This window comes from Castor canadensis, chromosome 12 (assembly GCF_047511655.1).
Source record: "Castor canadensis chromosome 12, mCasCan1.hap1v2, whole genome shotgun sequence".
Classification (NCBI taxonomy): Eukaryota; Metazoa; Chordata; class Mammalia; order Rodentia; family Castoridae; genus Castor; species Castor canadensis.
In genome coordinates this window covers 50,415,802-50,442,221 of record NC_133397.1, presented here as the reverse complement: position 1 = coordinate 50,442,221, position 26,420 = coordinate 50,415,802, and the positions used below count along the sequence as shown (strand labels likewise).

Genomic DNA, 26,420 nt, shown 5'->3' with positions numbered 1-26,420 from the left:
ACATCTGGCAAAAATTTTCTCCCATTCTGTGGGCTGCCTCTTCAATCTGGTGACCATTTCTTTTGCAAAAACTTTTTAGTTTCATGTAGTTCATCCCTTCTCTTAGTTGCTGAGCCACTTGTGTTCTATTTAGTAAGGCACTGTCTATGCCTATTAGTTCCAGTGTATTCCCTACTTTTTCCTATACTAGGAGAAAAGTCCTTAATCCACTGAGTTGATACTTGTACAGGGTGAAAGACATGGGTCTAGTTTCAGTTTTCTGCATGTAGATATTCAGTTTTTCCAGCAACATTTGTTGAAGACGCTGTCCTTTCTCCATATTTTAGGCTCCTTTGTCAAAAATTAGGATGGGTGTAGCTGAGTTGATTCTGATCTGGGTCCTCTATTCTGTTCCATTTGTCTTCATGTCTGTTTTTGTGCCAGTACAATGCTGTTTTTATTGTTATGGCTCTATAGTATAGTTTGAAGTCATATGTTGTGATACCTCTAGTGCTACTCTTTCTGTTCAGTATTGCCTTGGTTATTTGCAGCCTTTTGTGCTTCCAAATAAAATTTAAGGTTGATTTTTCAATCTCTGGGTGATGAATGTTATTGAACTTTTGTTGAGGTTTGCATTAAACATGTAGATCGTTTTTGATAGTGTAGCCATTTTCACAACTTGATTCTGCCAATCCATGAGCATGGGAAATCTTGGCATCTTCTCTAGTCTACAAGTTTTTTCTTCAGTGGTTTATACTTTTCATTGTAGAGGTCTTTCACTTCCTTTGTTAAGTTTATTCCTAGGTATTTTATTTTTTAAAGCTATTGTAAATGGAATTGTTTTCCTATATTCTTTCTCAGTATGTTCATTGTTGGTGTATAAAAAGGTTACTGATTTTTGTAAATTGACTTTGTATCCCACTACTTTGCTGACACTATTTATGAAGTCAAGGAGATTTTGGTGGAGTTTTCCATGTCTTTTAGGCATTAGATCATGTCATCTGCAATACCTTGACTTCCTCCTTTCCTTGTTTGACTTCTGTTTAGTCTTATTGCACTAGCTGAGAATTCCAAGAGTATGCTGAATAAGAAACACTGACTAACTAATTAATTCATTTATTCATTAGTCCATTCAACTTCCCATTGTTCACTTTTCAATTACTTATTGAATGGTTACTATATCTCAGGCTCTGTGTTGCTGGTGATAAAACAAAATCCAAGTTTTCCTATTTACAAAATTAGAAACTTGATCTCCAGATATACTGAAAAAAATCACACTGGCCTAATTCTATACAACTACTTTTCTAAATCAGATTTGTAACTACCCACCAGTTGTGGTGGGCAAGAGCCAAGTGATCAAAAAGATCACCTGGCTACTCATTTACAGAAGGGAAAGTTGGGGCACAGAGAAGTCTACATAATTAAGTTGTAAAAAAAAGGAAACGAGACTTGAAGTATAATTGGCATGAAAATTACTTGAATTACTAACATGAATTTTAGAATAAAGAAAAAAGGAAGTAGGAGAAACAAAACTATACCAGCTATTAAGGAACAGCTGTTAATTTTGTTAAGAATGGTAATTATATGATGGTACAATGAACTGTTTTTAGGTGTTTGCTTGTTTTGGCTCTACTGGGGTTTGACCTCAGAGCCTCGTGCTTTCTGGGAAGGTGCTCTACCACATCAGCTATATCCTTAACCCTTTTTGCTTTGGCTGTTTTTTTAGATAATATCTCACATTTATGTTTAGGCTGGCTTGGATAACAATCCTCCTATTTAAGCTTCCCCACATAGATGGGAGGACAGGCACACTTCACTATGCCCAGTTTTCATTGATTGAGATGGGGGTCACATGAACTTTTTGCCTATGCTGGCTTTAAACCACAATCCCCCCAATTTCCACCTTCTGAGTAGCTAGGATTACAGGGGTGAGCCACCACACCCAGCACAGTGTTTGAAGATACATATGTACTTAAATATTTTGTTTTAAGAAGTGTCATGATGCCTAAAATTTATTTTGAAATATTTCAGACAAAATAGATAACATGAACATTTTAAATATTCATTTTTAAATCCAAGTATATATAGAGCTTTCTAATTTTCAGTACATTTACAATTTTTCAAAATAAAATGTTTCTAAAAATGCATCCTCCTCCTAGAGTCAATATTAAACAGGTTCTCAGAATCTTAACACTGGAAAATAAGCTTCTTAAAATATTAATTTTTAAAGATGGACACCATGGTTTCTAAATTATAGTTATTATACTGGTCTCTTTAATATTTTTCACAAATGACTATCCTCCAATAATAACAATAACTCTAACAGTCCATGTTTAGAGAGCTGTCCTTTTCACAGTATTATGAAATATGAATTTTTTAAAATATGGTGCTAATCTGATTTTGAAGCAGACATCTTAAAATGCCCATGTTAAGAATAAACTTTGAACACTATTAACTAACCATCCATTTGATTATTTATACATTTAAAAAATACAATATAAAGAAAATTTCTGTTAAATGAAATTTGGGTCTGGTTTTATTTGCATTTAGCAAATCAAACTGAAAGAATTCCAAAGTGGCTCACAGAACTAATCTTAAAAAAATCTAGATATACAGCAAGTTATTAAAGCTCAAAAAAGAACATATTCATCTAATAAGTAGTTATACTGAGGCAAAGAAAATTTCAATGAAAATGTATATGTAAAAATAATCCTACTAATATAAAACTCATAAAAAATTAATTTTTAAAGTTCACATAACTAAAATTACAGGAACAATTCCAGTCTCATCTCTCAATTGAAAATACAAAGCAGAACCTCTCTAGGAAAAAAGAAAAGAATAATATACATACGATTATATGTCATGAGTAACTATAAATGCTACTATATTATTTAATCTACGGTGGAACCCTATCTTCATGATATCAAAATACTTTAAAACAACCTCACAGCTAGTAATATTATGTTATAATCAAACTAAGATACCTAACACTACTCTGGAGATAATGAAATGTAGAAGCTTCTCCAGAAATATATTTTATGTGTTTTCAACAAAGAAAATGTTAATACTATATGGTAACTGTATAGTATAGTATTAAATGGAAACCATATTATGTGCACATAGCATGTACAATTCTTACACACTTTCATACTCCATCATACATGCAACCGTGATTGATACATAGATTGTATTAGAATTCTCTTTAGTAAACAGTGACCAGCAACTGTACTGAGGCTTATGATCCTACCCCATGGAAATCCTAAGGACTCTGAAAGAGAGTAGTTTGCCACTGGAAACAGTCAGGTGTTACAATTCCTTCTCCAAGATCATTAATGTATTTTCTAAATTTAAACTTTTTAACTTCCTAATCTTGCAACAAAAGGTAAGACACTTTGGAAACCTTAGAAGAAGCATTACCTTTTGCAATGAACACTTAGTACTTGAAGAAAATATTCTGAGAACCATAGAATTTTAGACCTAGGAGGAACCGTTGAGATCACTTAGTTGGAGTCTCCTGTTTTATAGACTAGAAAGCTAAAGTACAAAAAAGCTAAATGATTTGCTGAAGGCTGCAATTCTGCTCAAGGGCAGAGCTGGGACTGCAGCCCTGCTCAGTCCAGCACAACTCCCAGCAGTCAAGAACGAAATGTGACTTATGTTTTTAAAAAACACAGTTTTCCTAAGTCATATTTAATACCCATGATGACAAGAAGAACTATTCTCTGCCAGGGAAGGCCATCCTCTCTGACTCAGTAGGTAGTTTTGAACAGAAACACATGGAGCATGATGGTCAAGTTTTACAATCACGATCCTCCTGGCACTAAGTGATGCAAAGGCACTGATTGCAGCAAAACTGGCCCCATGTCTTGGGCAATCAATAAGTATTTCTTGAAGATTTATATGAAAGAAGTATGAACACAGGTGCTATGAGGAATACAAAAAAAAGAGAGAAGTTCACCTACCTATAAACCTGAAGGAGTTCATTTTAGTACAGAATATATGATAACACAAGTGAGATCTGAGTGCTCATGGGGTTAAAATATAGAGTAGGAGCTAAAAGAAATTAGGAAAGAAGATCACTATATACTAACATCATTAAGACAGGCTTCACCTAAGAGCAAGGTTACATACCAGCATATGAAAAATAGGATGTGCTTCTGATCAACAAAGGGACATCCTTGCAGATTAATTAAGGATTTGTACACTGAAATAAAAGGTATGTTAGTCAAATTGTTTCAGCTTTCTTGCTGTAGCACTGGAGAAGCAGCCAAATGGGTGTTATTCAAAACCACCACACAGAATCATTTCTGGTAATGTCAGTGTAAGTAATGAAATTTTTAAAAATGTCTGTTTTCTAAATACTAGATCAGCACTCATCAGCCCAACTTCTTAGGTATCAATTATGCAGCACCATATTATGTGCTAAACTCAGTAAATTTAAGGAGAATTTTAAAATTTAGCTCAGGTAGTCCAAAAGGGTGATATCTGTCTACTTATCTGGGAAGTTCAGATTTATAAACATATTTTATTAAAGAATATAAGAATAACTTTCATATAATAAAGGTTTGAAAATTAGTTCAAATTTATTTATATTGTCCTTTCTAAATATGCACCTATTCAGTAAATGTTTCTTAATATAATTTAAAATTTCATTTTTAGTTTAAATAATTTTAACTAAATAAAAAGGACAAATATTATTTCCTATACTAAATACAATATTACCTCTGAAGCACTTTTTTTAGTGTTTTGTCTAATAAACAGAATTCCTTAAGACTCTTATTAAAATAGAGATGACATGAAGAATAGGAAGTCCCAGATTTGTTTTTAACATGCAGAGCAGTATTTTTCAAGTGATATAAGAAAAGTGTTAACTGAGTAGTTAAAATCCATCCAAGCTTATCTTTAAAGTGATACTATTATAAAAAGTTTTAAACATGCAAGGGAATGCTATTCTTATAGGTATGCTTCAGCCAATCAAAATAGGACTATGTAACTTTGGCAAAAGGATAGCAGCAGGGTGAGCAACTAATATATTTAATTATATATAAGAATAAATAAGTGTGGGGGAAATGAAGGAAGAGTATACAAATGATACATGTTCTATAAAAAAGTAAATTAGTGCAAATAAAACATGATCAACAATGCTAAGGGAATCAGACAAGTGAACTAAGTTCAATAGTGAATAAGTAGTACATGAAGTAAATGAATACCACAAAAAATTACCATACTAGTAGTAAAAGGTTAAATAAGGTAAAAGTAGGTCAAAACCATCTTTAAAAGTTTTAAGTATCAAGGTAATCAGAACAAAAATACAAACTTTCAAAAAAGTAGCTCCTTCTCCCCAAAACTTTAAAGAATATAAAATTTAAAAAAGCATGCAAAATAAGGAAACATAGCAAAATACAGTAATGACTATTTGTGAAATAGCATAACAATGAAATGTATAAAAAGAAACTACAGGAGAATCAAGGAAACAAACAGAAATGTTCTAATAAAGGACTTAAGCAACATTCTTGTTGTAAAACAAGTCAAGTGGACAAAGTCTATGATACAGATGGAATAAACAATATGGTCAATCAGGTACATGTTTTGGGCAGTGAAAACAAACATGAAGAATAACAAAAACAGATAATTTTCAAAGTAACAAAGCAACAGTATATTCCAATGAGCAAAAATACTACAAACAATAACTTTATCATATTGTAACAAATTTAAGCATTAATAAAATATTTTAAACCACTTTTCCTAAGAAAATACAAGAAACTTCCATTGAACTATTATTTAGTAAAAGAAGAATATATAGCCTTTCTAAAAAAAAACTAAAAACAAAAAGTACAAAGGCATAAAATAGAAAATAGTTAAAAGGAAATAATCACTGAAGTAGAGAAATTTAAGGTGTAAAAAACTACAATACAGACCATAATATAAATGAATATGAAAACTAGGTAATATGATTAACTACTAAAATTGACCCAACTAGAGATCAAGAGCTTAAACAGCTAAGCACTGGTGTCTCACACCAGTAATCCTAGCTACTCAGGAGGCAGAGATCAGGAAGATCGGGGTTCAAAGCCAGCCAGGGCAAATAGCTTATGAGGGCCTATCTCGAAAAAACCCATTACACACACAAAAAAGGGCCAGTGAAGTGGCTCAAGGTACAGGCCCTGAGGTCAAGTCCTAGCACCACACACAAAAAAAGAGCTAAAACAACCAGTTTTCATAGGGAAAAGTAGAGAATTACAAAGAACTAACTCACAGAAAAGCAGCAGAATCAGATGGTTTCACACTCAAGAACCAGATGGTCACACTCTAACAGAAATAGTTTGGGAACATCGAAAATGTAGTAAAACCTCAAAATTACTTTTATGAAGCAAGTACAACATGATACCAAAATCTGGTAAATACAAAAATAGAAAATTACAGGCCAAATATCACTGACGAATATCTACATGAAAGTATCAGATAAAATATTAGTGAACACACTTCAACACCATATTAAATAAATACTATGACATAACAAATCGAGATATATCCTTGCAAAGTAAAATGGGTTCAACATTAGAAGCTCAGCAATATATTAATATTAGTAGATTTAAGAGAAAGATGATTATTTCCATAGATGTTAAACAAGTCTTTGAAAAAATTCAATACCCATTTAATAAAAATAAAGTATTCAAGAGCATAAGAATTGATGGTTAGTTCCTTAACTTGACTTTAAAAACAGACACATACATACAAACTCACACAACATACTCACACATAAATTCAAACATATGTGACAAAACCTTAACTCTAAAGCCAGCACCATGCTTTGTAGGTCAGTACTTCAGGCCTTCTCACTAGATCAGTAGGACACGAGAATGTCCGCTAACTTCACTGCTGTTAAGTACTGTACTTGAGTACTAAATAACGTAATTAATTCAGATAAATCAATTACAAATGTGAGAACTGAAAAAGAAGAAGGAAATTATATCTATTTGCATATGAGATGAAAGTTTGCTAAGAAAACCTTAGAGAACCATTGATAAAATTGCTTCAAACATCAAAAGAATTTAGCTAATTGACAGGGTAGTAAATTACTGCCTAGAAGTCAAGAATGTTCATATACATGAATGATAATCACTCAAAAAAGACAATGAGAGTAAAAGCACACTGATGATGCCAACACAAAGGTATAAAATTTAGGAATAAATATAATAAGAAAGGGGCAAAATTGATTTAAAATACTCCTGAAGACAAAAATGTAAAATTCCTTATTGATGGGTGGACATAATAAAGATGTCAGGTCTTCCCCAAGTTAATTTTCAAATTTAATAAAATTCAGTAAAAATGCTGAATATTTTTAATAAAACTAGATTAAATACAGAAAAATATGAATAATTAGGATAACATTAAAAAAATAAATGTTACAAAGAACCTGGAGGGCAGTTCAGTGGTAGAAAGATGCCTGGCATGTTTCATGAAGACCCAGGTTTCAATTCCAGCACAGGAAAATAAAAGAGCTATGAAGAACTACTAGGCTAGCCAAATGTTAAAATCCATTATAAAGCCTGAAAAATTAATGTATCAGTATTTGTTCATTGTACTGATGCATAAATAGATAAGCCAGTAGGATTTGATAGAAGGTATAGAAATAAATATGAGCATTAAGAAATTAAATATATGATAAAAGCAGCATCTAATTATCACTGAAGCAGATAGTATTTTTTTAAAAAATAGGTAGTACTGGAGAAACTGGAAAACCACTTAGAACAAGGTAAAGTTAGGGTTGTACCTCTCATCATGTAAAATAATAAACACTCCTGAATAAAAGAGATGAAAATTTTAAAAATGAAACCACAGAATAAAATTGCTGTAAAATCTTCCTGTAGGAAAAGTTTATAAATCACAACTCAAAATCCACAGTAAGTAAAAGAATGATAAATTTGACCAAATAAAATCCACCTTTTACATGGCAGTAAAACAACATAAGCACAGTCAAAGGACAAAGGCAAATCAAAAGAAAATATTTGTAAAGGGCTAATATAACTCATATCTCAAGAACTCTTCAAAGACCCAGGAATAATGTTCAAAAAGTGATAGAAAAAATGGTCAAAAGAATAGAAAATTCAATAAAATAAAATTAGTTAAAATTGACTTAATTTACTTTGGGAAATGATAAGAGGAACAGAGGCTAGACTTGTATACTCACTGCATGTAATTAGGAAACTGAGTAAAACGAAAGACATAATTAATTTTGGATTTTAAACAGGTTGTACAAGGTTATAGTCCATGAGAAAATGAAAAAAGAACAGATGAGTCCTGCAAATGCCCCGGTTTGATGAGAGATAAATCCAATCCAAGAGCAGGCAGGGAAGGACATCTTAACTGCTCCCAATGAGTGGAGAGACTGAGTTCGGAGAAGCTCCAACACAACCTGAAACTGCAGAGTTGAGAAGAGGAGAAGGCCACAGAAATCCATCTAGGGACTTCCTAGACTTTTGTCTATAAGATGAAAGGGGAATAGGGAGTAAAATAATTCCCAAGATTCACAGAGCTAGCAATGTTCTACTTCTGACCAGAGTGCTAAATTCTCATGGCGAATTCCAGGAAAGCACAGAACTTCACAGCATTAAAGTAGGAATAAAGTATTCAGAGTAAAGGCTACAATAGACCTATGTCAACAAAGTTTAAAAATAAATTTCAAAATAAACACTTCCCTCCATGAAATTTAAGTTACATGTATCAGCAAAAATAGAAGACAAAAAAAGACATCTTTGTTTATCTATACAGGGAGTTTCACTACGACATTTCCATGTACATATGTATTATATTCCAAATCAGTTCATCCTCTCCATTTTTTTCTTTCTGTCTTAGTTTCCAGTGGAGGACAGGAAGGTAAAACAGGTCCTGTCTTGGGATTGGTACCAGTGGGAGAGGGGAGGATATAAGGAAAGGATTTAGGAAGGAGACTATGGCAGGAATATTATGTACGCGTGTGAAAATGGAAAAATGAGATTTGCTGAAACTATTCTAAGAATGGGGGAGGGGAGATAAAGGAGAATGATGGAGGGAGTGAATTTAATGAAGCACTTTTGTAAATGTCACAATGTACTCCCAGTACCACAATAATATGATTTAAAAAAAAAACCAGAAGACAGAAAGGATAGGGAAAAATTATTCAAAAAAAGAAACTGGTATGGCTATATTAACATCAAAGTGACTTTCCAAAGATAACAATGTACATTTTATAACAACAAAAGAGACAATTCATAAAGAAGACATCAAAATTCTAAGTAACCAAAAACAAATTCTAATATACATGAAGCAAAAATGGACTGGGGGGAATAAGAGACAAATCATAATTATAATTGAAAGCTCCCAGACTCTTCTCAGGAGGGAAAGGAATTTTAACAACTCTACTAATTTTATCTAATTGGCATTTCACCTCAAAACATTCTACCTCAAAACAATCATCAGGATATATATTCTTTTCAAGAGCTCAAGAAATATTCAGCAAGTTAGCCCATATTTTCAATCATTAAATAATTCTCCATAAGCTTTACAATATTAAAATCATACCGAGTAGTTCTCTGACCAAAACATAATTAAGAATCACTGTCAGAGAAAGATCTCAAAACCCCCAAATATTTGGAAATTAAACAACAATCCCTAAAAACCAGAGTTAAAAAAACAAATCAAAAGGGAAGTAAGAAAATATTTAGAAGTTAACAACAACAACAACAAAAAGAACAAAAGAAACAAAAGTGAGTATGGAAAAGATATCCTTTCCCAAGTGAATCAGCTTGGCACATCATAAAAGACTCTATACAAGCTGAGATAAAAATTTGTCAAATAAAGCTACAAATTTACCCCAATCCTAAACAATATCCTAGCAGGTTTTGTCCTAGAAATTGACAAACTGGTTCTACAATATTATATATAGAATTCCAAAGCAGTTAGTATAGCCCAAATAATTTTGATGAACAAAGTTGGAAAACTTATGCTACTTAATTACAATATTATGAAGCTCCACTAGTGTAGTGGCAGACCTCAGCATAATTAAATATATCTGAGTTCAGAAAGAAATCAGTAAAAGAATGAAAAGACAGACCATGGATGAAGAAAATACCTGCAAAACAAACATCTGACAAAGGGCTCCTATCCTCAAAATATAAAGATTTTCTGCAACTCATCCAGAAGCAAGTCCATGTAAAAATGTGCACATTCATCAAAGAAAATGTATGAGTGGCAAAAAAGCACATGAAATTTGTTCAACATCATTAGTCATTAGAGATGAATGATGCAAATTTAAAGTACAACACATGATTAACACCCACTATAAGGGCTAAAATCTAGAAAACTAACAAAACCAGAATGTGCAATAAATGGAATTATCACACATTGGTGATGGAACTGTGTAGTGACGCAATCAGTAGTTTCTAAGTTAAACATACATTATCATATGACCCAGAAATTCATTCTCAGTTATTTACCCAAAAGAAATGAAAACATAAGCCTACACAAAAATCTATACATGAATGCTTAGATCAGTCATTTTATTCATGATAATCAAAACCAGGAAACAAGTCACATGTCCAACAGGTGAACAGATAGAGAAGTGGTAATTTTCAATAGAATACTACTACCCAGCAATAAAAATAAACAAACTACTAATGAACTATAAGGATAAATTTCAAAAGCATTATGATACATAAATGAGACAGACACAAGAGCATATACCTTCTGATTCAATTTACACAACTTCCTGAAAATATAAAGATACAGGGGAATAAATCATTTCTAGTTATGGGGCAAGAGAAAGGAACTGACTACAAACGGAGATGGAAGTGCTTTTGTGAGTGAAAAAACTGCTTTATATTTGATGGCTACATGATACATAAGAGTCAAAATACATCAAACTGTACATGTTACAGAGTGAATTTTACTGTTTACAAATTAAAACTTAATAAAACTAACCTACAAAAAGTATGCAGACTTTTAAAGGCTTTTAATACATATTGCCAAGTTGTCTTTCCATTAACTTATTTTGTATTTCTATTTAATTTACAGCCCACTGGAATTCTATATCTTTAGTTTTTAGTGAAAGGGACCCGTTTCTCATTTGTTTCTAGGACAGTTGTATTTCTTGTTATATGTTCTATCTGCTCATTACTATTGATCATTGTTTTATGAAATTGCTTTTCTCATTATTTGGTGCTTGCTAGGTACCCTCAAATATTTGTCATATTTCCCAGTTTCTCATTTACTTCTCTTTTTGTCTATTTAAATGTATTGATATATTAATGTATAGATATTTTAATATATCAAAGTTTTATGTTGAGATATTTCTTCTCTAATACCTCTATTTAGAAGCTTCTTTACTCATGCAAAGGCTCATTAAATACTTAATTATATTTTGCTTTTTTTTTTAATACACTCAATTTTTTATCTCTGTAAACCTGTGCTTAACAACATGGCTACTGGTTAGATGTAGTTATTTAAATTTAAATTATTTAAAATTAGGTTAAATTTAAATTTCAGTCCCTTAATCACAGCTATACTTTTATAATACAGTTCATTTTTTAGAGAACTTTTAAGCTCAATTTAGGTAAAATTTAAGCAATTTAGGGAAAATTGAGGGGAAAGTACAGAGAGTTCCCGTATTAAGGATTGGCTTAAGGACCAACAGTCCTGAAACACATGGCCTCCCTACATCAACACCCCTCACCAGAACAAAACCAACCCAACGATATCATAGCTAAATCTACACTAACATATCACTGTCATCAAAAGTCCACCGTTCGTACTAACATTCACTCTTGGCAACACACAATGGATCTTGTGTGGACAAAGAAATAATAACATGCATCTACCTTTGTAGTGTACAGTCCCCAAACCTTCTGTCCTCTACCTATTTATCTTGCTTTCCTTCTAACTCCTGGCTATCACTGCTCTTTTTACAGCTTCCACAGTTTTCCTTTATCTAGAAAGTCATCTAATTGAATCACACAGTATAGAGCCATTTCAGATTGACTTTTTCATGTATGCATCCAAGTTCCTCTGTGTCTTTTCATGTCTTGATAGTTTCTTTTTAGCACTGAATAATAATTCAAGGTCTGGATGAATCCATTCCCCTATAGAAGGAATCTAGGTTGATTTCAAATGTCAATAAACATGAATAAAATTACTATAAGCATCTTTGTACAGGTTTTTTGTGTGGACATTAAGTTTTCAACTCATTTAGGTAAACATTAGGAGGATAATTATTGGATGGTATGTTAAGTTTTTTGACCTCCTAAGAAAATGCAAAAATGTGCCAGGTGTGTGGCACATGAAATTCCAGGTACATGAAAGATGGAGATGGGAAGATCATGGTTTGACTCAGTCCAGACAAAAGTTAGAAACATCCAACTTCAACAAAAAAAAATCTAGGCATGGTGGGTGAACACCTAGGCTGGTCCCAGGCAAAAATCCTGAGACCCTATCTGAAAAATAAACTAAAGCAAAAAGGGCTGGAGGTGTGGTGCAGGTGGTAGAGCACCTGCCTACTATGCACAAATCCCTGGGTTTAATCTCCAGTACTGCAAAGAGAGAAAAGAAACTACAAAAACTGTCTTCCAAAGTGGCTATACTATACTGCATTCCCACAACTAACAAATGAGGGTATCCATTGTGCCACATACTTATCAGCAGCTGGTACTTAGTCAAGTTTTAAGGACTTAATAGCCACATATTGTTAGTCGCTACCATATCTGACAAGCAAGGCATATTTCTATCATCACAGAAAGTTCTATCAGACATGCCTCTCTATGTAAAACTGAATTAGCTATATAGAAGAAGAAGAGGAGCTAATATGACAGCTTTTGTTTTTGTCTGCATGCATGCATCACTTTTCACTGGATTCTGATAGTCCTTTGTATTTGCTCAGAAATTCAGTCCTGCTTAGTCTTTGACCCTCTGCCCATTAACAAATGACTTAACTCCTCTGACTCTTTTTCCTCATCCTAATTACTCATTAGTTTGGTACAAAAATTAGATTAGATAAGCAAGGTAAGATAAATTAAAACAATCATCATGTTAAGTCCTCATTTGTAAACTCTTTTGGGTCCAACATTTGTTTTTACAATGGTTCAGTATACCATTTTCAAGAGCCTTATTGAAAGCAAAAGTTTAACACTGTATTTACCCGATCTGGATATTTGTAACCCAAAAGTAGATTGGCTGCTTTTATATCACCATGAACATATTCATGTTCATGTATATATTCCAATATGTCCAGCTGCAAAAAGAAACAGATGGTATTTCAAAGTCACACTACTATTTAGAACTTATGATCAACATAACACTTTAAATGCAGAATAACTTAGGTTTGTTTTCATATTAACCATGACAAAATGACATAGTTCACAATTACTGGCTAATTATTCCAAAATATCATAATTTCTGGTTGCTCATTCTGAAAAAAGGTTGAATAAAATGATCCTCAAATGTCATGTGTTTTAATTGAACCTCTGATGAAGGAAACCAGGAATCAATAATACTTATGTCTATGCTCCTGACATAGTCCAGTATTCAAACCACACTTCACAGAGGAAAAGACACATTAAATCAGAGCTCTAGAATGAAATAGTCATGAAGCCCATTCAGCATTTCCTCACCAAGCTATAATTATGAATCCAATCTTAGGGAACTCAGAACAAATACCATGTCAGTAAGTATTCTTCCTCTGTATACGAATTGAAAGCTCCTGAATTTTACCACTAAAGCCCTTTGTTTGGCCTTGCATACCTAGTGCTCAATAAACATTGACTGGCTAGGTGGATGGATGAACAGATGAATGGGAAAATTAATGAGTTTTATTTGCCACGTCACAACATGGTATGAAATACTTTCAATCTAGTTAAAATGGAAAAAGTAAAATTAGATTTAAGCAAGCCAAATATAAACAATAACAAATGTGTGGTATACATGGGGGCCATTATGATTTCACTGGTTCTTATTTAGCAAAGTATAAATTATTTATTGCCACAACTAATTATTGCCACCTTCCCCAACTCATACTAAAAACTTTAAAGCAGTCCCATATCATCATATGTTTAGTACAGAAAATGACATACTTGGCCATAATTTGCATTGTTATAAGTATATAATTGATAAAAGAGAGGTTATTCTTACACCTATGCAAGCTTGTTCTGACATGTAAAACAAAGCTGTGGGGAAAACATCAGACTATAGACCCAATGCCTACTCGAGTAAGCAGCATCAGATGTAGTATGTTCTGTCACTTATGGAGCTTACAGTTATCAATTTCACAAAAATAGCCTTTACTCTTAGTAATCAACATTTGTAAGGAAATACTCCATTTTTCTAATAATTCCACAAAGGGCAAAAATTTGTACATTGTAAGAAGCAAATAATCTGGGAATGAACATGTGAAATAAATCATGCCTTCTTACCATTCGGATCCCAAGTTGTAGGACAGTTGACTTTTTAAATGGACCATTTTTATCTGAGATCTTCTGTAAATCCATTCCCAATCTTTCCATTACCATAAATCTATAACTATAAGAAAGTGACATCAGAGATCTTTCTGAGATAATAATACTTGAAACTGTCTATTAATGAATTTGAAAGAAGGAAAAATACTTCCAACTTAACAACCAAATATGATACAAGCTTAACCTTCAGAGAATGAATGCACATTAATAATTCTGCTATTCATTTACAAGAGGATACCACTAGGATTTACTTCACAGTTAGTTTTTTAGTAGAAGAGAATGGTGTACCAAACGATTTGCACTGCCTTAGATGATGAAGAGAATGAGCTTTCAAAAGTTAGAGTCCTGAATTTTACTCATTTTGACTTCATCAGCTTTTTGCCATATGTCCTGAACAAATTATTTGTCCATACAGAAAAATGTTATCTGTTTGTTAGTCTCATAAAATCATATTTGTCTTCTCTATACATTTACAAACATATCATTTGGGGGAGGCAGTATAGAGTTTAAAACAGGACCTGGTACTTGCTATGCAAGCACTTTACCACACCTCTAGTCCTTTTTTGCTGCAGTCAGATAGGGAGGGTATCCCACTTTTGCCCAGGGCCAGCCTCAGAATGTGATCCTCCTACTAGTGACTGGGATTGAAGGCACACCACCATGCCTGGCTCTAAACATGTCTTTTTAGAAGCAGACTTCACTCTCTTGGCACCTCTTCTTTTCCTCCCTTCACTTACACGCCCACGTCAGCCTCCATTCTATATCTATCTATGTAATACGCACACAAACACACCCATAAGAACTTCTGGGGGTCTGTTCTTACAAAAATGTGATCTTATCATACGCACTTTGTGCATGTTGGTCATTTTTCCTAGTAGTGTCTCACATAAACCCTTCCAAGTTGACTGGTGTACTTGTGGCCAGTTCTTTCACAGGCTGCCACATTACGTGATACACATGTACCACAATTTACTGGGCCTCAGTCCCTATTGTTCTTCTTTTTGTTTTAACTTATATTATTTAAAAATGATTTGAACAAACTGATGATATTTCAGCCATTTTATCACCTGCAAAATAAAAATATTATCACCTATCTTTAAAAAGCTCCTCAAAGGATAAAATGAGATACAATGTATGAAATCCCCTGCACAAAATGGTACATAACAAGTGGCAAAGTTTTCTTTCTTCTTAAAATTACTATTTACAAATTATTTATATGTCATAACTAGTCATTTTGGTGGTTTTAAAGATATTTCTATAAATCTTTGCTGTGACTCTCCTCAAGAGATACAGACGAAGCCCTTTCTTGAGTATCAGATAGACCTAGTAACTTGCTTCTAACAAAGAGAATATAGCTGATATGACAGATCATGTCTAAGGTGGTTTAAGTTATAAAACCACCATGACTCTTGGCTTGGATATACTCTCTTATGCCTGTTCTCTTGCTCTCTCTTTCAATTATTTGGTCTAAGGAAAGCCAGATGTCATTTCTTTATAATACTCAGGTAGCTTATATAGAGACCCACATGATCAGAAGACAGGCTTTCCACAATAACATGATCAAATGTAAGTGCAGATCTTAGGCCTACTAACAGCCACATGAGTGACTCTACAAGCAGATCCTCTTCCAACAAGACCTTGAGATGACTGCAGCCATGGCAGACAGCTGACTACATTGACATGAACAACCCTTAACTAGAACCTTCCAGCCACCAAGCCACTTGTAGATTCATTACCCACCGAAGCTAAGATTTTTTTGTTTGTTGTTATAAGCAACAGATATTTAATAGATCATATAAAGAATATGTTATTTGATAATTGAATATATAATTTATAATATTTGATTATAATTTGTTTTTACCTTCTTCCCTTGAATTCAGTCAGACCAGATCCATAAAACAGAGGAATTCCTAAATAATCAAGTTGTTTCAGTTGTATCCACTTCTTGACTACAGACAAATTTAACCACAACAAAAATGATAATTATTATTATTTAGAAAGGTACTTTTTACCTTTGCAAAGATGCTAAGACTTATTTAGCTAACCAAAATGGTAATTAAAACTTCTTAGAAAATAAAAAAATTTAAAAAATCAATGTATCCATGTAATAGCTTCAAACTCTATTTGTTATCACGATAATTAACCCCCAAATACAGACATTTTAAAATTAATACTAACAAAAACAAGTCATAGTCTTATAAAATACATTTGTATCTTATTCACAAATATTACTATTCATATAAAAATAATTTACTTACATGCTAGCTAAATTTCTAAATACAACACAATAACTGCCAAAAGGTCAGTATAGAGATGGCTTTTCCCCTTATTACCTGTACTTCAAAACTCAAAAGTGATGGCAGTCCAAAAAAGAGAAAAATTATTTTACTCTTGAAATTGTTATATATATAGAAATCATTATGATTAAATTTATTTACAAAAACTCCAAAATTAGATTGCTTGCACCACTTAAACAATCAAGTAGTTTAATAATTTTTTTCACTTCCCACCATGTGTGTTTCATGTTTAAGATAGCTCTCCTGATACAATCAAGTTTAATGGACTCTATTTGTAACTCTGACATAGTTTAAGGTATTAGTAAAGAGTACAGTCTTAATGTTTAGGAGATTTTATTATGAAAAAACAACTAATTAGGTCAGATCCATCATTCATTTTCATAAAAATGATGTAAAGGTTTGTGAATCATGACTACTATAGTCGTTAAACCTAACATTATATTCTTAATGTTTTACTTGGCCTACCTATGCCATGTATTACTAAAAATTGCTTTCTATTCTTCCAAATTGTCTAATTGGTAGGATTTTGTTTTGTTTCATTTTACATTTGTTTTTGATTTTTGCCATCCTGGAGACTGAATTTAGAGTCTCGCGCATGCTAGGCAAGTGCTCTACCACTTGAACTACCATGGCTGCAGCCCTTCTGCTTTGAGTTTTGTTTATGAGGTAGGGTTTCATTAACTTTGCCAAGGCTGTTTTCAAACTTGGAATACTCCTGCATCTGACCCCCATGCAACTGAGATTACAAGTGTGTACCCTCATGCCAGGCTATAACTCATACTTGCTACATACACTATCCAGCTCCAATTAATTTTCAACATTCAAGTTTCTAATATTTTCATAAGTATCTTAATACTTAATCATTCCTATGCACTTTAATCTATTTTATAGTCATTCCTTTTCTGTATTTATCTACTACCTATTTTAATGTCTTTTTTTAATGTCCTTCCTATCCAAATGATTCTTTGTAAAAGAAATAATTTCATTCTGCTGGCTTTTATACTTAAGAGAACTCTTGGTAGCTTAGATCAACAACTTAACATTTTATGTAAAGTAGCAGAAACAACTTTGACTTAAAATATATAACCCATTATGTATGCCATATCAAGATTTGTATACCATCTGTCCTGCTTTTATATGTTATAACAGTTAGCTGTATCACTTTACAATAAAATTTCTTATGGAAAAGAATTTTCCAGAAGGACAGAAAAAGACCAAAATATTAACACTTGCTTTAGCAAGCACATATATGGAAGTAGTTTACTTTGCTAATTTTACTTACTACAGTCTTTTTTTGCAGCTCTCTGATAAAATTTAAGTTCTGAAAATAATGGGCCATTTTCTTGGTATTCCTATGAAAGAAAAGAATAATTAATTTTATTAGGAAAAATAATCCTAAAGATGGAATTGGTATTTCAACTGTGAAAATATGAGTGAGTATACATATGTATATATGAGAGCATTTGAATCATTCTTTATAAAACATAGGCACCAGATTTCCAGTAAAAATCTCAGAAAACACTAAATAAAGTTGAAGAATCTCATTTTTAAACAACATATTGTACTACTATCTCAATATAGTCTTACACATGAAAGTAGTCTTATGGAAAACACTAAAAGCACTGAGAAGTATATACATAAACATACATAGACACTCATTGTATACCAACATGTATATCAGGGCAGACACACTGGAAACTACCCTGGTGTTGATGCATACATGATATCTTTACTGAATGTCTATTACATTTTGTTCACTGTACTAGGCACAGGGAATACAAACAAATAGAATCAATGCCTGCCTTTAAAGACCTTACCATCTGGAGGAGGGAGGGAAGTGAAGGGGAAGGGTAGCTTGCTAGATAAGATTATATTGCCATGATAGGTGATAATACAAAAACAATGGTCCTCCAGTCTTAACATACAATGATGTGAAAATACAACATTAGGTTTACTGATACTTATAAAAATTAAAGTGAGACTTTTTACAAAAATAAAGAGGCAATAAAAAAGTCAAATGCATGTGAAATGCAAATGTAGGAGCAATACTTACTACTTTTATTACATGTCTTGCTTCTTTGTCTGGTTTATTTGTGGGGAAAGCTATGGGAAAAAACACAACAGAGAAATAATAGTTGCTTCAAATTAATGAATATCTACAATATCACTGAGATTGTGCTAAGAACTTACAACCTCGTATGGCCATAGGTACCCTCTCCATTTTACACAAGCTATTACTAAGACTTGAACAACTTGCTTACTAAGAAGGAGGAAATCGGGGATTGAAACTCAAATCTGACACTGCAGCCCACACTGCTTACCATACATCATATTTAAATATTCAAACATGGGAAACCAACAGATGAAATTAATCACATGAATCCAAAATGTGTGGGGAAACATTTTTCTAGATATGTGGCATTAAACTCAGTAGATGAGAAGTAGTAAAATCCAATTATTGAATTTCACTGAGTGAAAAACTATGGTAATTAAGAAATGAAAATTGATTCATTTTAGTAGATCATTTGTAGAAATTTCTACTTATCAAAATTCTAGAATAATCCAAGTTAAAATGAGAATAAAAACTTTAAGAAGTCATCTTTTGAATCTAGTCATTAATAATTCAACTTTTATAAAATCCAGCAATCAAATTTTAGAACAAATCAATACTTTGCTCTACATTACCTAAGTGATTAAAAGCTCACTGTGTTTTAAAATCTTAATAAGAAAAGTTTACATGTATATTTATTGTTTTGCAGAAGTCTAAATTTTGTCACTTATTCTTTTTTCATCCTTCATTCATTTATTCCCTCACTAACTCAAATAACCAATATTTATCAAGAAGCTAGAATATGACAGGCACTGTGCTTGGTGTTAGTTATAATAATGTTTTAAGGAAACAGAAAGGATCAAAATTGGACCTAGAACTGACTACAAATGAAAATGAGTAGTTAGACTGAGATCAAGTTCTCCAGATACAAATTAAGCATATTTATTAACATGTTGTGTCCTCTTACTATTACTCTTAATATTTTTCCCTTTCTTTTTTCTAAATCTATTGACTGTTCTCTTTTATATTATTTTAAAACTTAGATGTAAAAATGCATCACAAATTTATTAAAGCACTAAAATTACACATTATAGTTCAGCCAACTTGTGTTTAATTTTGTTATCTATTGTCCAAAGATTTTGATATCAACAATGCCAACAATATCAGTTAACATTAGATATAAATTGTACAGAGCTCAGACTTCTGTACAGTAACATCAAAACTAAACTTACATATATTAACTTAAACTCTATTTTCATCTTCATGCACATAGTTATTTCTTTTTCATTCATGCAGTAGTTCCAAGGGAACCAGATGAGGGGATTATTCAGGTCCAAGGAAGATGAAAACTGAAGAAAGTACATACAGGGAAGGAGTCCAGTGTTTATATAGAAAAAAGGGTATAAAACCTGTCTTCTTAATCTATGACAAACTACTTCACTAATATGTCTGAAGCTGGTGAGAAACATCTTTGCTCCAACATTGGTCCACTTAGATCAAAACCTACTCCAGTAAGTGTCTTTGCTTCCTGAGGTAGGTGACAGAAACTTTCTGCCTCATGTCTAAAAGCAAATGGCCACAGCCACAAAGTAATCTTTAAACCAACATGATTTAAGAAGCTGGAAAGTACAGAAGGAAAATGGGGATTTCAACTACATAAATAATTTACTATGTTACCACTGAAAAAAATGTATTTAACAAGCCAAAAGTCCTAATCCTCTCAGATTTCAACCAGTTTCTACCACTTCATAATCTGAACCTTCTTTTCATATTACCTCACATGAACATGAAAATGTAACAAGAAGTGTTAACACATACCTGAAACATCCCAATTCTTGTCATCTGATAGCTACACAACAGTCTCTATAAACTTCTAAATCAGGCTGTATTGGAGAGCCTAAATCTCAAATCAAGTGACTAGAATTCTCTTAAGAAATGGATGATTTATATGAACAAAGATTTTGTTCCAGTTACTATATAGGTCTATTTACAATAGAACAATCAGTTTATGAATCAAATATCTACTTCCTACTGTAAGTTAAGCATCATTGTAATTAGTAAAATTAAATGCTGATGAAAAACAAAATCAGTTAATGAAACAAATATCTATTTCCTACTGCAAGTCAAGCATCATTCTAGCTAATAAAATTAAATGCTGATGGAAAACAATGACAGTGACTATTTTTAGCACCTACCAGAGAAATCAAATTTTCACCAGCTATTTATATACAAATGTAAAACTGTAATGTAGAATAGAGTAGACTGAAAACATTGACAAATATAATATACAACCGAGGAATAGAGTGATCCAGGCTAATCTGCTCTAATATCCTTGAATTTTATAGAAAAGTAGAGATATTACTTAGCTTTAGTTAATTCCAGAGAGTACACTGAAAATTTAAGAACCACTAAGATAACAGAAATAAAATTCATAACTTCACAGTCAGTAGAGAAAAATAAAGAGAAAAAATATTTAAGCCATTTAATGAGACAGAAATGGAAAGGTTACAATAAGAAAGAAAAGTTAGAATAAGTACAAAACAAAATACAAAAAAAAAATGAGTAAATCAATTTTCTGATACAATTAGTAACATCTAAATGAATTTGTTAACTAATGACACCTTACAGTTGCTGATGACCATGCAGCAGTTATAACATAGTTATTATTGTTGTGCATAAACTCAATCCTAGATGTCCATTTGTCTTCACTTGAGTTGAGTCATGTACATTGCTGATAGTTTTAAACATTAGGTTTTTCATAGATAATGATTCGGCATTAAGGAAAATTATTATGTATGTAGAAAAAGCAATGAGCTCAAATCATAGCAGTGAAGAATACATTTGATATTCATGAAATATGTTCATTAAGATCTGATTTAATTAACTGAGTGTTCTACGAGTTCCATATGTAAGATATTTTTAAGGTATTCTGTCATACTTTAGTGGGCAGCAGTGGGTATTAGATATAATGCAGGTCCAACCAAAACACAAAAGACAGTATTCAAGACGAATATAACAATACTCACTTTTAAGCATCTGACATAGACTCAATATGCGCAGATAAAATAATGATGCATCTCTTAAAACATGATAGCTTAGATTAGATAAAATGTCAGTAGTCTATTTAGTAAATTTAAACAGACTAAGTTTATTAGCTAAAGATAGAAAATGTTAAATTGTTTTTTTTTAAATCCAGGGGTAAGGCATGGCTCAAGAAGAATAGCACCTGCCTAGCAAGAGTAAGAACATGACTTCAAACCCAGTACTACCAAAAAAAGCAGAAATCAAAAAAATTTCAAAACAAAAAACGCTAATATTTATAAGACATATACTTAAAACCTGGTGATGAAGAAGAACAAGATAAAGAGATAGCAATTGAAGTAATATGTCAAAACTAGCTGAAAGAAAACTAGAATATAAATTTTCAAGATTAAGTAAATCTGAGGAAAGAATTATTACATAAGACATTAGTACAACCTACTCATAAAAGTAATGATGTAACAGATAGTAATTATGAACCTGAAAGTATGTAATAATGAAGCTTTGAATACATAAATAAAAAAACAGTAGAAATACAGGGAAATAATTAATGACACAGTGACAAAACTAGTGGAAAATATTAATACCATTCTATAATGTGTAGGAAAACAGACAGAAGACATTGGAACAATGCAATTACCAGTTTTTATCTAGAGGTCAGACTTTAAAAATAAATATTACAATTAAAGAATATACATTTTTTAAAATCTAAATAAAATATTATTTTTAAGCAGTGCATATTTTTACCTAGAAAGCAACCCTTAACAAATATACAATAAATATTATGAAGACCATGTTTTCTGGCCACAATGAGTGTTCCCTAGCACAAAAAAGAAATGATAATATAAACTAGAAAATACCTAAGAATGAATCATAGCTAAAATATATCAAAACTAGTTAAGACAGTCAAGATGCTTATTATTTGTCTTCCTTAACTAGAATGCAAACTCCAGAAAGACAGAAATATTTTGCTTTATTCTGATGTATCCCAAGTACCTAGAATAGGGCTGAGTAAGCATTCATTAAGTATTTGGCTTAAAAAAATTAATGAATGAATGCTGCACTTAAACTTTTATAGCAGTAAATGTTTTTATTTTAAGAAAATAGAAAAATAAATCAGCTAAGTAGCCAACTCAGCAACTTAGAAAACTAAAATATGTACAGAAATTAGTGAAATCAAAACCAAGAAGTTAACCCCCCCCCAAAAAAAAAATCTCCTGGTAGAAATGAGTGTGGCTAGCACCCATATTATGGTTTCTGAGTACCATAAAATGAATCAGGGGTACTCAGACAAATGGCTGATTCCAGGACTGAAACAGAAAAATATAAGATAAGCAAATTAAGCAATAAAATACATATGATAGTAATGCATTTTAACCCACAGAAAAATAAACATCCATTGACCATTCTATAAACAACTGAATAAACAAATGAGAGAGATAAGACAGCTCTTTCTTACTGTTAAAATTCAATTAATAAAAGCAGAAGAAAATCACACTTGGTAAACACCTCAATAATAATTGTAGCAAGCAAAAGTCAATAATGGATGCTAAATAAATAAGATAATGGATGATGTGAAGTAACTCTCAATATTTCTCCCCATATAAAGATACTTATTGACTGTGAATGGAAGGACCCTGGGAGAGGATGATGTATAAGATTATCAGATTGCCCTGTGAAGTAGGTGCTCCAGAACAGACAAAATTATGTAGCTAATTGTTCCTTCCACTTGAAGCATAGAAACTAGGGAATTAATAGAACTCAGACTAATTCTCCTGTAAGATGAAAGAGGGAAGCCTGGCACTGGTGGCTCATGCCTTTAATGCTAGCTACTTAGTAAGCTGACATCAGGAGGATTGCAGTTCAAAGTCAGGTTGGGAAATAGTTCACAAGACCCTATCTCAAAAAAAACCAAAAAAACCCATCTCAAAAAAGGGGTGGCTACAGGCCCTGAGTTCAAACCCCAGTACCACAAGAAAAAAAAGTTCTATGTGGTGATGTTGACTTTATTCCAGTAGCAAGAGATGCTCTATAGTACACTGATGCATCCAAGAAGAGTCGCTGACTTTTCAGACTGTTCAGATTTTTTTCCTGTAAGGACAGGAATAAGAACTTCTGAGCTCTTATGTCAGAGTGGAAGCTTGATTTTACTTTTCTAGTGCCTGCAAAGAGCTGTGTATTCTTTTTGTACAGATTTTATATATTTTCAGTGAGAGAGATGAGTTGAGTGTTCCTACTTCATCTGATCTATATTTTAAAAAATTATTGATTTATTCTTCAGTGATTATATTTCTATTTAGGATTTTTATTTTCTGAATTGTTTTTTGTAAATTGTATTTTTTCTAGGAAATTGTCATTCTTATTTAAAATTTATTGGTAATAATACTTACAGTATTATCTTATCTTTTTTAGAATCTCTTCTGGATTTCTTGTTTTGCTCTTTTTTTCTATTGAAATACACCTTCTTAATCAGGCTCACGTGGGTACCTTCAGCAAGACAGACAACATTCTGGGCCAAAAAAATACACCTTAACAAATTTAAGAGAATAGAAATGACACCAAATATATTTTCAGACCACAATGGCAATAAACTAGAAATCAATAACTGAAAGTTGTGTGGAAAAAATCCCAAAATACTTAGAAATTAAGCAATATATTTCTAAATAACATACAGATCAAGAAAGTCTTCAGGAGGCTGAGTCAGGAATGGAATTTGTTACGAGCCTGGGCAACATGGCAAGACCCCATCTCAAACAAACAAGGGGCTGGGGATCTAGCTCAGTGGTAGAGCACTTGCCTAGCATGCAGAAAACCATGGTTTGATCCCCAGTACTGCAGAAGAAAAAAAAACACCACCACTAAAAAAAAAAAAAAAAATTATGGAATGCACCAAAAGTAATGCTTACATGGAAATTTATAGCATTCAATACATATATGAGATCAGAAGAAACAAAAAATCAATCACCTAAGCTTTTGCTTTAAGAAATTCAAGAAGAGCAATATAAGCCTAAAGCAATAAAAAATAAAATTTCAAGCATAAATCAATGACATTGAAACAGAAAACTAAAAGAGAAAAATCAACCAAACCAAAAGCAGGTTTGTTGAAAAGATCAATTATTTTAATAAATCTGTAAGCCAGGCTAACCAAGACAAAATAGAGAAGACGCACTTTACTAATCAGAAATGACACAGGGAAGATCACTACCAATCACATGGACATTAAAGGATAACAAAGGAATATTATGTATAATTCTGTGCTCATACAGATGACAACTTAAATAAAATGGACTAATCCCTTAAATGACAAATATACCAAATCCACACAAGAATCAAGTCATTTGAATAGTCACCTATCAATAATTAATAACCTTCCAAAACAGAAAGCATTAGACCCAACTGGGATAACTTGTAAGTTCTATAAATACCTAAATAAGAAATGATGTCAATTCTCTACAAAGTCTCCCAGAAAATAGATGCAAAAGGAACACAATTTATTCTGGGATACATTAAAAAGAAAGGAAAAGTATAGATCAGTATCTCTCATAGTTGCAAAAATCCTCAAGAAAATATCAGAAGTGAACACACAAATACAAAAGAGAGAAGGGGGCTGGGCTGTGGCTCAAGTGGTAGAATACTTGCCTAGCAAGTGTGAAGCCCTCAGTTAAAACCCCAATAGCATATACACAGAAAGAGCATGCAAACACTAACTATATAAAAATCAACTCAAATGGATATAAATCTTAAAGTGAAAAACTATAAAACTTCTAGAAGACAGCACAGGTGAAAACCTAGGTAATCCAGGGTAATGAGTTTTCAGATATAACAAAATCACAATCCAGGCAAGAAACTGGTACCTTAGACGTCATCAAAATTTAGAAATTCTGCTATGTGAAAGATAATATTAAAAGAATGAAAAAGTAAATCACAGTCATGAAAAATACTTGGAAAACAATTGCCTGATAAAAGGCATACTGAAATTATACAATGTACTCTTTTGTGGGGAAGGGGCAATGCTGAAGTTTGAACTCAGGGCCTCATGCTTGCTAGGCAGGTGCTCTACCACTTGAGCAATGTCCCCAGCCCTTTTTGGCTTTAGCTATTTTTCAGATAATCTAACTTTTGCCTGGGGCAGCATTGGACAGGGATCCTACTATGCTTCCCAAGTAGCTGGGATTACAGGCATGCACTATCATGCCTGCTTTTATCTTTGAGGCACGTTTTTGCTTGAGCTGACTTTGAACCACAATCCTTGTCTCCACCTCCTGCATAGCTGGCATTACAGGTATGTGTTTCCATGCCTAACCCAGCCAATGTGCTCTTAGAGCTTAACAAAAAATGAACAATTCACTTAAAATAGGGAAAAGATTTAACATATTTCTATAAACAATATTAATAAACATGAAAAAATTCTCAATGCCATATATCAATAGGGAATCACAAATCCAAATAATAATGGGATACAATTACCCATCTAATGGAATGGCTAACATCTGAAACACTGATAATGTCAAATACTGTAGAACAAGAGGAACTCTCATTCACTGCTACGTAAACAAGAGGAACTCTCATTCACTG

General features: G+C 32.5%; 1 protein-coding gene across 9 annotated transcripts in view; it reads right to left on the bottom strand.

Moving 5' to 3' along the window:
- Vrk2 (VRK serine/threonine kinase 2) overlaps positions 1 to 26,420 on the bottom strand; it is a 90,136-nt gene that overhangs the window by 40,435 nt on the left and 23,281 nt on the right. For 6 of the 9 annotated variants that reach the window (XM_074049762.1, XM_020163860.2, XM_074049763.1 and 3 more), the window contains 5 exons: positions 18,810 to 18,859; positions 18,039 to 18,108; positions 16,321 to 16,408; positions 14,418 to 14,523; positions 13,148 to 13,240 (listed from right to left, as the gene is read on the bottom strand). In XM_074049762.1, the coding sequence (XP_073905863.1) occupies positions 13,148 to 13,240; positions 14,418 to 14,523; positions 16,321 to 16,408; positions 18,039 to 18,108; positions 18,810 to 18,859 (407 nt within the window). Of the gene's footprint in view, positions 1 to 13,147; positions 13,241 to 14,417; positions 14,524 to 16,320; positions 16,409 to 18,038; positions 18,109 to 18,809; positions 18,860 to 20,038; positions 20,156 to 24,235; positions 24,374 to 26,420 lie in introns of all 9 variants that reach the window. The other 3 variants (XM_074049765.1, XM_074049767.1, XM_074049766.1) reach the window with 3 other exon arrangements.